Source organism: Sorex fumeus, unplaced genomic scaffold, assembly GCF_029834395.1.
Source record: "Sorex fumeus unplaced genomic scaffold, SorFum_2.1 ptg000130l, whole genome shotgun sequence".
Taxonomy (NCBI): Eukaryota; Metazoa; Chordata; class Mammalia; order Eulipotyphla; family Soricidae; genus Sorex; species Sorex fumeus.
In genome coordinates this window covers 9,107,133-9,119,799 of record NW_026606187.1, presented here as the reverse complement: position 1 = coordinate 9,119,799, position 12,667 = coordinate 9,107,133, and the positions used below count along the sequence as shown (strand labels likewise).

Below are 12,667 nucleotides of genomic sequence, written 5' to 3'. Positions count from 1 at the left end.
AGTGATTGCTAAGTGCAGAGCCAGGGATAGGTCCTGAGTACCCCTGGGTGTAACTCCCTGAATTGTTTGTATTTAGTTGATGAATTAGTGAGTAGATAGGAACCTCTCAAACATCTCAATAAAGCTTAGCTCTCAAAGTTGTGTTATCTAAACAAGATAGACATATGTATAATGCAACAGTAAAGAGAATGATGTCCCCCTCAAAAGACTTCCTAATTTCATGAATGTGTGAGCACACACTTGGGATAAGGAACCTGAGGAGATTCTCCTGGATAAACCGGGTGTGTTCAGGACCATCAAGTGGGTCAAGAGAAGAGGGAGGAAAGAACACCAGGAGCTGGAAGGAATCAGAGGTTTCTCCTAGAATCTCTTGAAGGAACACAGTTGTACCTATACCTGGCCTTTAGCCCAGAGTTCAGTGCCAGAATTGGACCCCCACAGCCATAGCAGCGGCAGAAGCCATAGCAGCCATAACAGTTGCCAGGAAAGTCTCTCAAGTGAGTGTTGGAGGTGAGAAAGGGGAGGTGGAGTGAGGACCTTGGTCACTGAGTGAGTATCCCCAGGGTACCCCACCACATATGCTAGGTGGAAGAATGGTGCAGGGGTGCTAACCTCACATGGACTCCACGCAACCTGCCAGGTTCCTGAGCACCATCCCCCTTCTGAGACACACACACACACACACACACACACACACACACAGCATCTCCCTAAGTCAACTTCCCAGCCAGCGCCCTGTTCCTTGAAAAACTGACCCAGGAGGCCAGTGCCAGCTGTCCTGGGAGTCACTGTGTGTCACCTGATGTCCTTCTGGCAGCCATCTTCCCTTATCCCTGAGTCCACTTCTGGCTCTTCCCAAAACCCTAAGAAGAAAATGAAATAAATTCCTATTTTTTTCCTGTCTCATGGGTCTTGGTCAGTTTTGTGACAGTGTGTTTCCCTTCAAGATCATGGGCCACCTTCTGCCCTTGAGTCCTAAGTCTTTGATCCTAGCTGTACCATGCAGTGGAACAACTTCCAACAATTCAGTCCCTTAGTCCTTCTCACTGTGCTCAAAGGCTCCTGGAGGGTGTGAGAACTTGGATCTGCCATTCAGAGAAGCCATCAGCCAGCTGGCCAACCCGAGTTCGATTCCTCCGTCCCTCTCGGAGAGCCCGGCAAGCTACTGAGAGTATCTCGCCCGCACGCAGAGCCTGACAAGCTACCCATGACGTATTCGATATGCCAAACACAGTAACAACAAGTCTCATGATGGAGATGTTACTGAGCCCGCTAGAGCAAATCGATGAACAACGGGAGGACCGTGACCGTAATCTTCAAGCATCTATGAAATATTTTCTCTGAACATATTAAATATAGGTAGATAAAAAATTCTATAATTATAGATAATATTCTAACAATCATTAAAATATATATTACTATGTATAGGTAAAGGTAAAGGCCCTCCCATTGATCGTCGATTTGCTGGAGCGGGCCCAGTAACATCTCCATTGGAGACTTTTGTTGTTACTCTGTTTGGCATATAGAATACAATCACGGGTAGCTTGCCAGGCTCTGCTGTGCGGGCGAGATACTCTCGGTAGCTTGCAGGGCTCTCCGAGAGGGGCAGAGGAATCGAACTCGGGTCAGCCATGTTGGCCGCTTGTAAGGCGGACGCCCTACCCACTGTGCTATCGCTCCAAAAATAAAGTAGATTATCCCTTTTAAATATGTTTCTAGAGACTTTTTTACTTTTATTGCTATTGTTATCTTTTAGGTAATAAGACTAATATTGCTTTAATTTGGATTATTGATACACAAAGTTTCTGCATACAACACACCCACCCATACCCCTTTGCGACGAGATCTACACAACCATTTGTCTCAGTATTTGCATCCAACACGACAGTGTAAAACTCCAGAACTCTGCCCAATAATTGCATGTAGCCAGGGAGGCTTATTCCTCAGCGTTCTCCCACTGGGTTGGACCTGCACAGTTTGCCAGCCAGTACCTCCGAGTGCTGGTCCACACTGTGCCCAGTCTCACCCAGACTACCCCGCACCGCTCACCTGCTCGTGGCAGCCTGCCTTCTCCAGCCCTCGACTTCTAGAGCTGGAGACTGTCTGCATTTCCTTCTGCCTCTCAGACCCTTCCATCTTTTCCTGCACTCCCCCTGCCTAATGGGTGCGTCTGGAAGCTCATCCGTCTTCCTTTGGCTTCAGGATGGCACTTTCTTGGTTCGAGACTGTTCTGCGAAGTCCCAGGCAGAACCATACGTGCTGGCAGTGTTTTATGGGAACAAAGTCTACAATGTCAAGATCCGCTTCCTGGAGCTAAGCCAGCAGTTTGCACTGGGGACAGGACTCCGGGGAGAGGAGGTGAGTGTTGCTTCACAGCATCCCTTTTCCAGGCAGAGGGTTTGCAAGGTGGTGCCAAGGCATCTCCAAGCCCCCATGCATGAGTGAGAAGGTGCACCAGCCTGCAGATGGAGAAGGTGACCCAATGCTTCCAGCTCCTTCCACAAGCAGCTGGGCAGCCAAGGCGGAGCCCCAGACCCTTGAGCTGCTTGACTAGAAAATTGCTCCAAGACTAAAGTTCTGTCTCCCAGGGGTCTCCCAAGCCCCATGCTGAATCCCCATTGCAGGTACTTCTGACATATCGGTTAGGAAGGACTTGGGAAGTGTGTGACTCCAACGCAGACAAGAGCTCACTCATTATGTGCTACAATAAGCTAGTTTATACTTGGCACTGGCCTGCTGGTTATAGAGAGGAAGAATGAGCCTCAAGAACATTCTACCAATCTTCACCAAAATGTCAATGCTATATGTTCTCCATATGATCCCATCTCCATATGATGCGGTTTTAATCTCCAACTTTCTGGTGTAATGGCTGTAATTTTAATGTAGGGAAACTGAGGCCAAGAAAATTAAATGGCTAGAATGTTGCATTAGTTAAGAGGCAAGGAAGAGAGGGAAAGAGGGAGGAAGGGAGGGAGGGGGAAGAGAGAAGGAGGAAGGAAGGAAGGAAGGAAGGAAGGAAGGAAGGAAGGAAGGAAGGAACCAGAGCATGAGTGAATCAGAGTCAGAAGGGAGAGACCAAATTCTGCCTTCACATTACCAAAGCGTTGAGTCAGAGTTAGGCAAGAAGCCAAGCTTTCCCTGTGTGAAGTCATTCCATTCACTATCAGGACCCTTGGCCTCAGACAGCCATGAGGGGACAGTATATGGTTCTCATTGCTCTTTCCAAGTGATTCTAAAGATGAGGCCCCTCGGTGAGATCCCCTCCCCAGCCCTCTGGTGAGTGGACATTCCATCTCTGTCTCCCTTCATCCTTTTCTTCTCCCAGCTCAGAGAATTTCTCATTTCAATATAATAGAGCTTTGGCTTAAATAAAAAGGACAGGGCTTAAGGCAACTGTCTTCCACGTGGCCAACCCAGGTTCAATCCCCGACACCACCCAGGGTTCCCTGAGCACTGCCAGGAGTGATCCCTGAGCAGAGTCAGGAGTAAACCAAAAATAACAACAACAGTAATAAACTCTCGGAATAAGATGCAGATGGAACCTCAAATGTCCCTGTGATGGTCAGGAGGGTACATCCAAAGTCACTGACCATGACCATGGACATTGCCTGCGAGCCTGGATGGAGGCATCTCTGAGGGTGACTCCCAGGTGGAACCGCTGTGCCCTGCAGTCTGTCTGCTCCTGGACGTGCTGTTTCCTGGCCCCCTCCTGCTGCTGAGAACCCACTCGCACTCAGCTATAACATCTACCCACCCAGGATTCCCAAAAGCTGCAAGCTGACTGTGAGAGGAAGGGAGGGGTGTGGACAAGCCAGTCCCCAAGGGCACAGGAGTAAAGGAAGCATCAGGATGGTTTGGAATTCCTTCAGGGGTTAGAAGCGTTCTCTGTTGCATACCATTGATGGAGAAGGCTCTGAGGCTGCGGCCAATGGACAAGGGTAGAACGGGGCAGCAGTGCCATCCACCCTTGTCAGCCCAACTGAGGAAACCCAAGGAAGGTCTCAGGCTGCTGCTCTGCAGAGACCACACCCACCAGGGCAGCTTCCAGGCTGAGTGAGGACATTTCCTGTGGGATTCTGGGAAGAGCTCTCCAGGGAGAAGCTTAGGAACAGCCAAATGCTTTGCAAGAGAGGGGAAGGAGTGTGGGTGTTCTAGATGCTACTCTGAAAAGGCTTGGTGAGGGCCAGTGATGCAGGCACTGGCAAGGACAAGCAGGGTTTTAACAGGTTGGCCTGCAGGTCATCACCTCTTGATTTTGCAGTAGCTGTACAGAAGCGCCCTTGGTTATTCTCAGAAGACTCACAGGTTCTGTTCAGTTGCCAAAGGTGCCTCTCTTCTTCAAGTGCACGTGACCTGGTTTCAACCCCTGGCCAATGGACTGGACTTGGAACTTTGGTCTTGGAGCTGAGCAGTCTAACATCTGGTGGTTCCCTCCGGGGACAAAGAGGCTGGTGGCCCTGCTTGCTAGAGAGGGCGACTCCTTGTCATAAGGCTGCTGCAGGGAAACAGGAGAGAAACAGGGAGACTGGATGGGACTTTCAAGAAGCTCTTCTGAAATCAAGAGCCTGGTGTGCTAATGCAGGGACCAAGGCACCTGCCTGCTATGTGACCAACCCCATTTTGACCCCCGGCACCGTATATGGTTCCCTGAGCACTGCCAGGTGTCACTTCTGAGCACAGAGCTAGGAGTTAGTTACCCGTGAGCACCACTGAGTATAGCCCCACAACCCCATCCCCCAAAATAAACTAATACGCTATCTTGGCAGAGAGTACTTTAATAAATGCCTTAAGAGAACTTAAAATATGAAACGGCATTAGATATGAATAATCACTTAATCACTTAATCACTTAATCCCCGTTATTCATTGATTTATTCGAGCGGGTGCCAGTAACGTCTCCATTCATCCCGGTTGTGTGCTAGCGTAGCCCAATGGTATCTGTTCATTCCAGGAACATGCAGAGCCTCAAACCGATCATTTAGGGTCTTGACGAAGAAGTCTGACCATCTTGTAGGTGGGCGTCCACGTGATCTTTTGATGTCCCATGGAATCCAATCAGTAATGGCTCTAGTCCAGCGGTTGTCTGTAAACCTCATTACATGTCCAGCCCATCTGATTTTTGATGTCTTGGCAAATGAGACAGCGTCTCTGATTCTTGAGCATTGACGAAGATCTCTCATTTGAGTGAATCGTGATATTCCAAGCATAGTTCTTTCGATTCCTCTTTGAGAGACCCGAATAGCGTTCTCATCCCGTTTTCGTAGGGTCCAGGTTTCTGAGGCATATGTTAATGCAGGAAAAACAGTGGAATCAAAGAGATGTGCTCGTAGCTGGAGGTTCTTTGTCCTTTTAGTTATTTCTTCAATGCTCTTGAAGGCATTCCAAGCCGCTCTCTTCCTCCTGCACAACTCAGGTGCCAGGTCATTCATCATGTTGATTTCTTGACCTAGGTATATATAACTGTTGCATTCGGAGATGGTGGTTACGTTGAGAGCGAATGGAGCGTCAGGAACAAGGCTGTTTCTCATAAACATTGTCTTCGTAAGATTCAGCTGTAGTCCGACCTTTCCACATTCACGGTCAAAGTCGTTCAGCATTTGTGCTGCTTGGCTGATGTTTGGTGTTATTAGAACGATGTCATCAGCAAAGCGGAGGTGGTGTAGTTGCCGACCATCTATCTTCACTCCCATGCTTTCCCATTCCAGTCGTTGCATGATGTTCTCGAAGGTGGCACTGAAGAGTTTTGGTGAAATGGTATCACCCTGCCGAACCCCTCTCTTGATATGGATGATTACTTCTTTGTAGAATGGTGAGATCTTGGTAGTGAATCCGCAAGAGAGATCACGAAGGATCCTGATGTATTGAGTTTGTACGCCCTGATTGGCTAGGGCTTCCATGACCGCTTCCATCTCAACAGAATCAAAGGCCTTCTTTAAATCAATGAACGTTAGACAGAGTGGCATCTTGAACGCCCGAGAAACCTCAATGAGCTTAGTAATCGTGTGGATATGGTCGATGGTACTGAATCCTTTTCGAAATCCGGCTTGTTCACATGGTTGTCCTTCATCTAGTGTTCTGCTAATCCTATTCAGGATGACTCCAGTGAATAGTTTGTAGATGACAGACAATAGGCAGATTGGGCGATAGTTGCCAATGTCATGGATGTCTCCTTTCTTGTATAGTAGTACAGTCCTGCTGGTTTTCCATTGGGATGGAACCTTGTATTCAGACATGTAACGTGTGAAGAGCCGAGCCAATGTATTGATGAGTACTGATGGTAAATTCTTCAGGTGTTCAGGTCTGATCTTGTCTGGGTCAGGTGCTCTTTGTTTCTTTACCGACGAGATGGCATGTTGGATTTCGGAAGGGAGAACATTGGGAACGACATATCCATCATGTGGTATGTGGTATGTGGGCAAGTGGACGTGGCTATTAAAGAGATCTGAGTAGAAGTCATGAATAATCTTCTCCATTGTCCTTCTGGAAGATGTGATAGATCCATCATGATGTCGGAGGGCAGTCATCTTGGTTTTGTAGTTGGTGAAGGACAGGCGGGCATTACGAATGCTTTTCCCAGCTTCTGCCGCATCTACCAGTACTGCTGCTCTCCTGTTTTTGAGGTCATCTTTGATGGCTTCTCTTTACTGTTTTGCCAGTTCGGATATTCGCTTGTGGTTGCCTGAGGCATGTGCCAAGCCACGTTGGCGAATAAGTTCAAGAGTGTTCAAAGAAAGGCTGTTTTTTTGTGGTTATCTCTCACTTGGCATTCCTTGCACAATCATGGAGGTGCTGAATCATTCGATCGTATTCCTCATCAATGTTGTCAATGACGGCATCTTCCCATGTTGCCGCAACAGAGCCAAAGAGCTCCCAGTTGGTGGTTGTTCTGGGAGTCCTCTTCTTAAACCTTGCATTCTTTACTCCTCGTTCTATGAGGTAGAATTTTGCACGAAGAAGACGGTGGTCTGATTCCCGTTTGGAATTTTGGGACAACAGCAACATCGGTTCGGCAAAACCGCCGATTGAATATGATGTGGTCTATTTCATTGTGGAACCATCCATTGGGAGACTCCCATGTCCAAAGTTTAGATTCAGCCTTTTGGAACTGCGAGTTACCATGGAAGGTTTTGGTTGACATGATGAACTCAGACAGTCTGTCACCCTGTTCGTTCCATTATAGGCCATGGGTCCCGATGTGGAGTTCATCGACTGATCTTCTTGGTCCTATCTTGGCATTAAAATCACCGACAATGATCTTGTAGAAGGTGTGATCTTCTTTATAGAACTTCTCCAGCTCCATGTAGAATTTCTCAGTTTCTCTTTCACCGTAACTGGATGTTGGTGCATAATAATAATAAATGAATAATAGCATAAATGAATAATAGCAATAATAATAAATCTCTAGATGAAATGGGATAGGGCCTCACTCTGAGGTGCTCAGAGCTGACTCCTGGTTCTATGCTCAGGGGTCATTCCTGGTGATCGAACCTGAGTCGGCTGTGTTAAAGGTTAGTACTATGCCCACTCTACTATTGCTCTTGCCACCAAAAGTTCCCTTTTGTGCTATTCCAGAGTATTCTCCTGTGCATCCAAGGGCATTTTCCTGTGGAGGTTTTTGAGAATGATCCCGCCCTTGGGTCAGGTGCAGACACTATTCAGGGCATTCAGCAGTTGCCAGCCGCCTTTATTGACTTAATTCTCACAGTCTCCCACAAAGAGAAACTGCCAGTGTATTCATTAAACCGAGGGGGAAACGGGCCAAAATGCAAACAGGCTCCGTGAACAGGCAGCACTCCCAGCTAATACAGTTGGCAAAACTGAAATTCAAGCAAGGCAGGCTGCGCAATTACTGACTTCTAAGGGTCCTCAAGAGAGCTCCATGACCAAACGCAATCACTGACACCCCCTGCAAGCAGCCTACCCTGTGGCTAAGGCAAGTTGATGCTCCAAGGAGTTGAGAGCATGGAGAAAAGGGTAGTTTCAGGTGTCTCCACCTACCTCTCCTGGAACAGTGAAGCCAGACATCTGGATTGTTCCCATTTCCTTCATGCCTTTCTCAGTGGGAGTCCTTTGTCATGCTGAGCAAGATTTTTCAAAGAGAAAAGAATCTGATAGAACACAGACTGCCTACATTGTTGGGAACTTGAAACAGCAACAGTGGGGCATCTAAGTATCCTCCCCCCAACCCCCCACCCCCCCACCCCGCCTACAGAGAGCAGCTAATAGAAATTGAGGTTCTCCAGGATGATTTTGATTCTGTGTAGCTTTTTGGACCATTTTGCCAGGTATAGAATGGAACTCGGGTGTAATCTCGAGTGGAAGATGAGTTTATGTAAAAGTGCCAGACACAGAGGCAGATAGATACTAATGTGTGTGAGTTTCCATCTTTTTTTTTTTTTTTTTTTTTTTTTGCTTTTTGGGTCACACCTCGCGATGCTTAGGAGTTACTCCTGGCTCTGCACTCAGGAATTACTCCTGGCAGTGCTTGGGAGACCATATATGGATGTGAGATGTCAGGGATTGAACCCAGGTTAGCCACGTACAAGGCAAACACCATACCTGCTGTACCAGAGTTTCCATCTTAAACGACGCCCTCAAAGAGCATCTTAAATGAGGGTTACAGGAAGAGTCCCAAGGACACCCCAGAAAAAACAGAGGAAGCCTTGCAGAGGAACCCCCCCCCACACACACACACACAGTCCCTGAGGGGGAGCTAGTGCACGTAGCCTGCCTAGAATAAGCCTGGCAGCGTTGGTGGTGATGCCAAAGGAACCTCTGGACCAGTCCTTGTTTTATGGCTCGGAACTCGGGACTGAATTCACATCTAGTTCTCTGTGGGTGTTGTAACTGTTCTCAAAAAAGCACAGTAACAACAGAATGGAAATGAGGTGACTGGCAACAGAACACTTTAATTTGGAAAGGGTCCTCACAGTACAGGCTGGAAAACAGCTTCCAAAGAGGGAGACAGGGTCTGGGTTTAGCAGAGACAGCAGGATATAACACTTTCTGGCAGTTTTTCAAGAACCCCGGCTCACTCACGAAGAATGTCAAACATGCATCTACAGAGAACATATGCTCTGTGGACAGAAAACTCTGGAAAGCACCTTAGCGTGCCTTGCCTCCCAGCAGCCTTGATTCTGGCACCACATGTGGTCCTCAGAGTACCCCAGGGGTACTCAGCCCAGAAACAGAAATAGCCCTTGAGTACTTCTGGGTGCAGCCTCCGGATTCCTTCCCAGGACCCCCAAAAGAGCTGAATTGGAGCCTGTTCTCGGTCTCTAAGGGCTGCAGCCCCATCCTGTGAAGATTAGTTTCATTTAGAATGCCGCCATCCTGTAGATTTAGTCTCACAGTCAATGTTGAGCTTATTCCTCTGGGCCTGTCCTTAAGAAAACAGGACAGCGACAGGGAGTCTGCTCTTCCCCATGAAGGGGCTGAGCAGATAGGAGCATGCCCAGTGAGGGGGAGCAGGTCTGCACGAAAAGGCCTTTGCTTTGCTTCTTTTTTTTATTTTCCCTTTTTTCCCTTATTTTTATTTATTTATTTATTTTTTAAGGGGAGGTCCCACCTGGTGGTTCTCAGGGCTTACTCCTGGTTCTGCACTCAGGGATCACTCCTAGAGGTGCTCAGAGGTGCTCAGATGGGATGCTGGGGAATGAACTCGGGTCAGTCATGTGCAAGGCAGATGTATTATAGACAGTACCCACTGGACTATTTCTCCAGCCCCCTGAGAACTGAGGTTTCTTTTACTTTTTAAGTTTTTGGGTCAAACCTTGCGATGTTCAAGGATCACTCCTGACAGTGTTCTGAGGATCTTATGGGATACCAAGAATTGAACCAAGGTCAGCCACATACAAGGCATGTGCCCGCCCTGCTGGATAGAACACGGAGCAGATCAACTAACTGGGAAATTTGAGCCCACCTGTCAGGGACTGGGGTAGGTCATCTCCTGAGCTCTGGCCCAGAACGCAGAAGCAGGCAGGACTAGCAGTGGACCCTCCCATCAGGGCACTCTCTGAGCATGAAGACAAACTTCTCTGATGAGAAGGAAATCAGAAATGTTTTATTCCACTGTGTGCCTGGGTTAATGGCCCTGGAACGCTCTTTAGAGAAGCTTTAAGCCAAATGGAATTGGCAGATTCCCTGTCTGCTGGCTGTGTCTTCACCAGTGGGCAGAATGTTTAAGAAGTGGCGTGCGTGGCCTACCTCTCAGAGAAAGAGCAGGGCCTCGCCCAAATGCTGAACTCCAGCAGTGTAGGGTGCATGTCAGGACTGGCGCCGGCAGGGTGAAGAGATCATGTGATTCTGGTTTCCAGTGATGAAACAGGATTAGGCCAAATGGTAAGAATCTCCCTTCAGACCCTGGTCTGTTGGAAGATCACATCCACCACCTACACGTTCACTTGTCCAGCAAGAGAAAATGGTGTCCAGAGAAACAGCCTCCATTCCTGGCCCTGGCCCCTCTAGCTTGTAGCTTGGGACTGGAAGTGAGTCCTCCTAGTACTGCTCAGAGTTGAGCTGGCAGCAGTCTCCTGGGCTGGTCGCAAAGGTCATTGACCCAGCATAGAGCCCATCTGGTCTTCAGTAGAGCAGGTGGTTGTGCTGGGCCCTCCTGATGCTCCCTTCCAGGCCTTCCTCTCCAGAAGGCTCCTAAACTCGCCTCCTCAGAGCCGCTGTCTGCACCCAGGTGTTCTCAGGCCTGCTTCCTGCTTCCTCTGCCCCCATTCCTCTACACCCATGGAGAACACCCAGCATGGACAGCCGATTTCAAGTCTACAGCTGCAACACAGCTCTTTCTGGCCTCCCTAGCCTTGAAATGGCCCGGTTTTCCATAGCAAGGCCCTGTGTGCAGCGGGGAACGAAGCCCTGTAATCACGGACTGCCACCATCTCGGCACTTCACAAGAAGTCGAGGAAAAGAAGTCGTGACAGTTGCTCACAACTACCACCACCTCTGGGCACCCCTTTTATCCGATTGCGGTAGTACCCCTTAGGATGACAGGGCTTTGCAGGCCATCAAGTTAGTTCCCTACTGTCATTTTTCACTACTCTGCCAAGTAGAGGTCACGGCTTGACCCTGCTACATTTTGCTTTGTCACCATTGGGTTCAAGGTGAAACAGATATGCTTTCTCAAGGTTGTACCCTATGATTAACTCGTTGAACTCCTCAACATTTTTTTCCAGAATTGTCACAGAATAGAGCTGACCAGGTCATAGACCACCTGCCCCATTTTGGGAGGATGAGAGAGCAGTAGTAGGGCTTCCCCTTCATCTCCCCAAGCACCAACGTCCTCCCAGGTTATCTTTTTCCTATTTCTTCTCCTTCCCAAGTTGCTCACCCTGTCCTTTTTTTGTTAAAGTCACTTCTATTGGGAAATACATCCTAGTTTTGAAGGGCCAAACCACAGAAGAAACATATATATGATATAGCTCCCCTATCCCCCACAAATGTGTTTCCATGAATTAACACCCTTCCTAAGTAAAACAAAGCATCTTGGGCTGTAATGACACAGAAGTTATTGACAACCCTGTTAACTTGTTTTGCTGTCTTTCAGAAGTTTAATTCGGTGGAGAACATCATTGAACACTACAAGCATTCTCCCATCATACTCATTGATGGGAAGGATAAAACTGGGGTTCGCCGGGAACAGTGCTACCTCACCCAGCCCCTCCCTCTCAGGAGACACTTCTTGTCTTGGTAAACTGGTCTCTGTTACACCTTCAGTTCAGTAAACCTCACACCTCCATCATTTCTTCATTTATTTCAAAAGGAATTACTTCGTCAGCATCGTAGAAAAGAGAAACACTCTATAATGGAAATTTGGAAAATCAATCCTGATTTTGAAGGGCCAAGCCATCGCAGAAACATTAGCATGGTATAAAAATAGAGCTAGCATAGAAGACTCTTCTAGGGTGGGGAGAGAGTGCAAGTGGTAAAGCATCCTGAGCACTGCTGGGGAGCGCCCTGGAGGCATCCAGCTGGGTGTACCTATCTCTCTAAAGCTTGCAAACATACCGAAAATGTCTTTTAATGAAAAAACTGCTAACACGGTCATGACCAAAGAACGAAAGGGTCACAAAAAGCTAGCTGAAATGTTTGCCCTTATCAGTGGCCCAGACTGCACAAACTCATTAAGTCTATCTCTGTGGGGGACCTGCAGCTTTCCTTCTTTAATTCAGAGCCACTTAGGATTATAAATTTACAATATTTTCATAATCTGTCATGCTGAAGATGCTGGTGAATGTGAACCTCACTTGATATCAAAGTTCAACTCTGGGGCCAGAGCAATAGTGCAGCGGGGAGGGCATTTGCACCTGCAGCCAACCCGGGTTCAAACACTGGTATCCCATATGGTCCCCCGAGTATCATTAGGAGTGATTTCTGAGTGCAGGGTAGCCCCTGAGCATCACCAGGTGTAGCCCAAAAAGAAAGAAAAGAAAAAAGTTCAAGGAAGGTGTTTTTCATAGTGAGGGGACTTGGAAATATCCCTTTAGAGGTAGGAATCAAAATTGCTTTTATAATGGTATATATGGGTGTGAGAAATAGCACAGTGGGTAAAATGCCATCAACACAGCCGACTAGACCCAGATTTGATCCCTGCACTATATCTGGCCCCCCAAGCACCTTCAGGAGTCGTCCCCAATGGGGACCAGAGAGAAAACCCTGCA

At 47.9% G+C, this 12,667-nt stretch overlaps 1 protein-coding gene across 1 annotated transcript in view; it reads left to right on the top strand.

The window, feature by feature from the left end:
- The window catches only part of LOC130045935 (cytokine-dependent hematopoietic cell linker-like), a 126,458-nt gene extending 114,758 nt beyond the window's left edge, over nucleotides 1–11,700 (top strand). The window contains exons 14-15 of the mRNA XM_056138817.1: nucleotides 2,203–2,358; nucleotides 11,554–11,700. Of these exons, the coding sequence (XP_055994792.1) occupies nucleotides 2,203–2,358; nucleotides 11,554–11,700 (303 nt within the window). The remainder of the gene's footprint in view (nucleotides 1–2,202; nucleotides 2,359–11,553) is intronic.
- The last annotated feature ends 967 nt before the right edge of the window (nucleotides 11,701–12,667 follow it).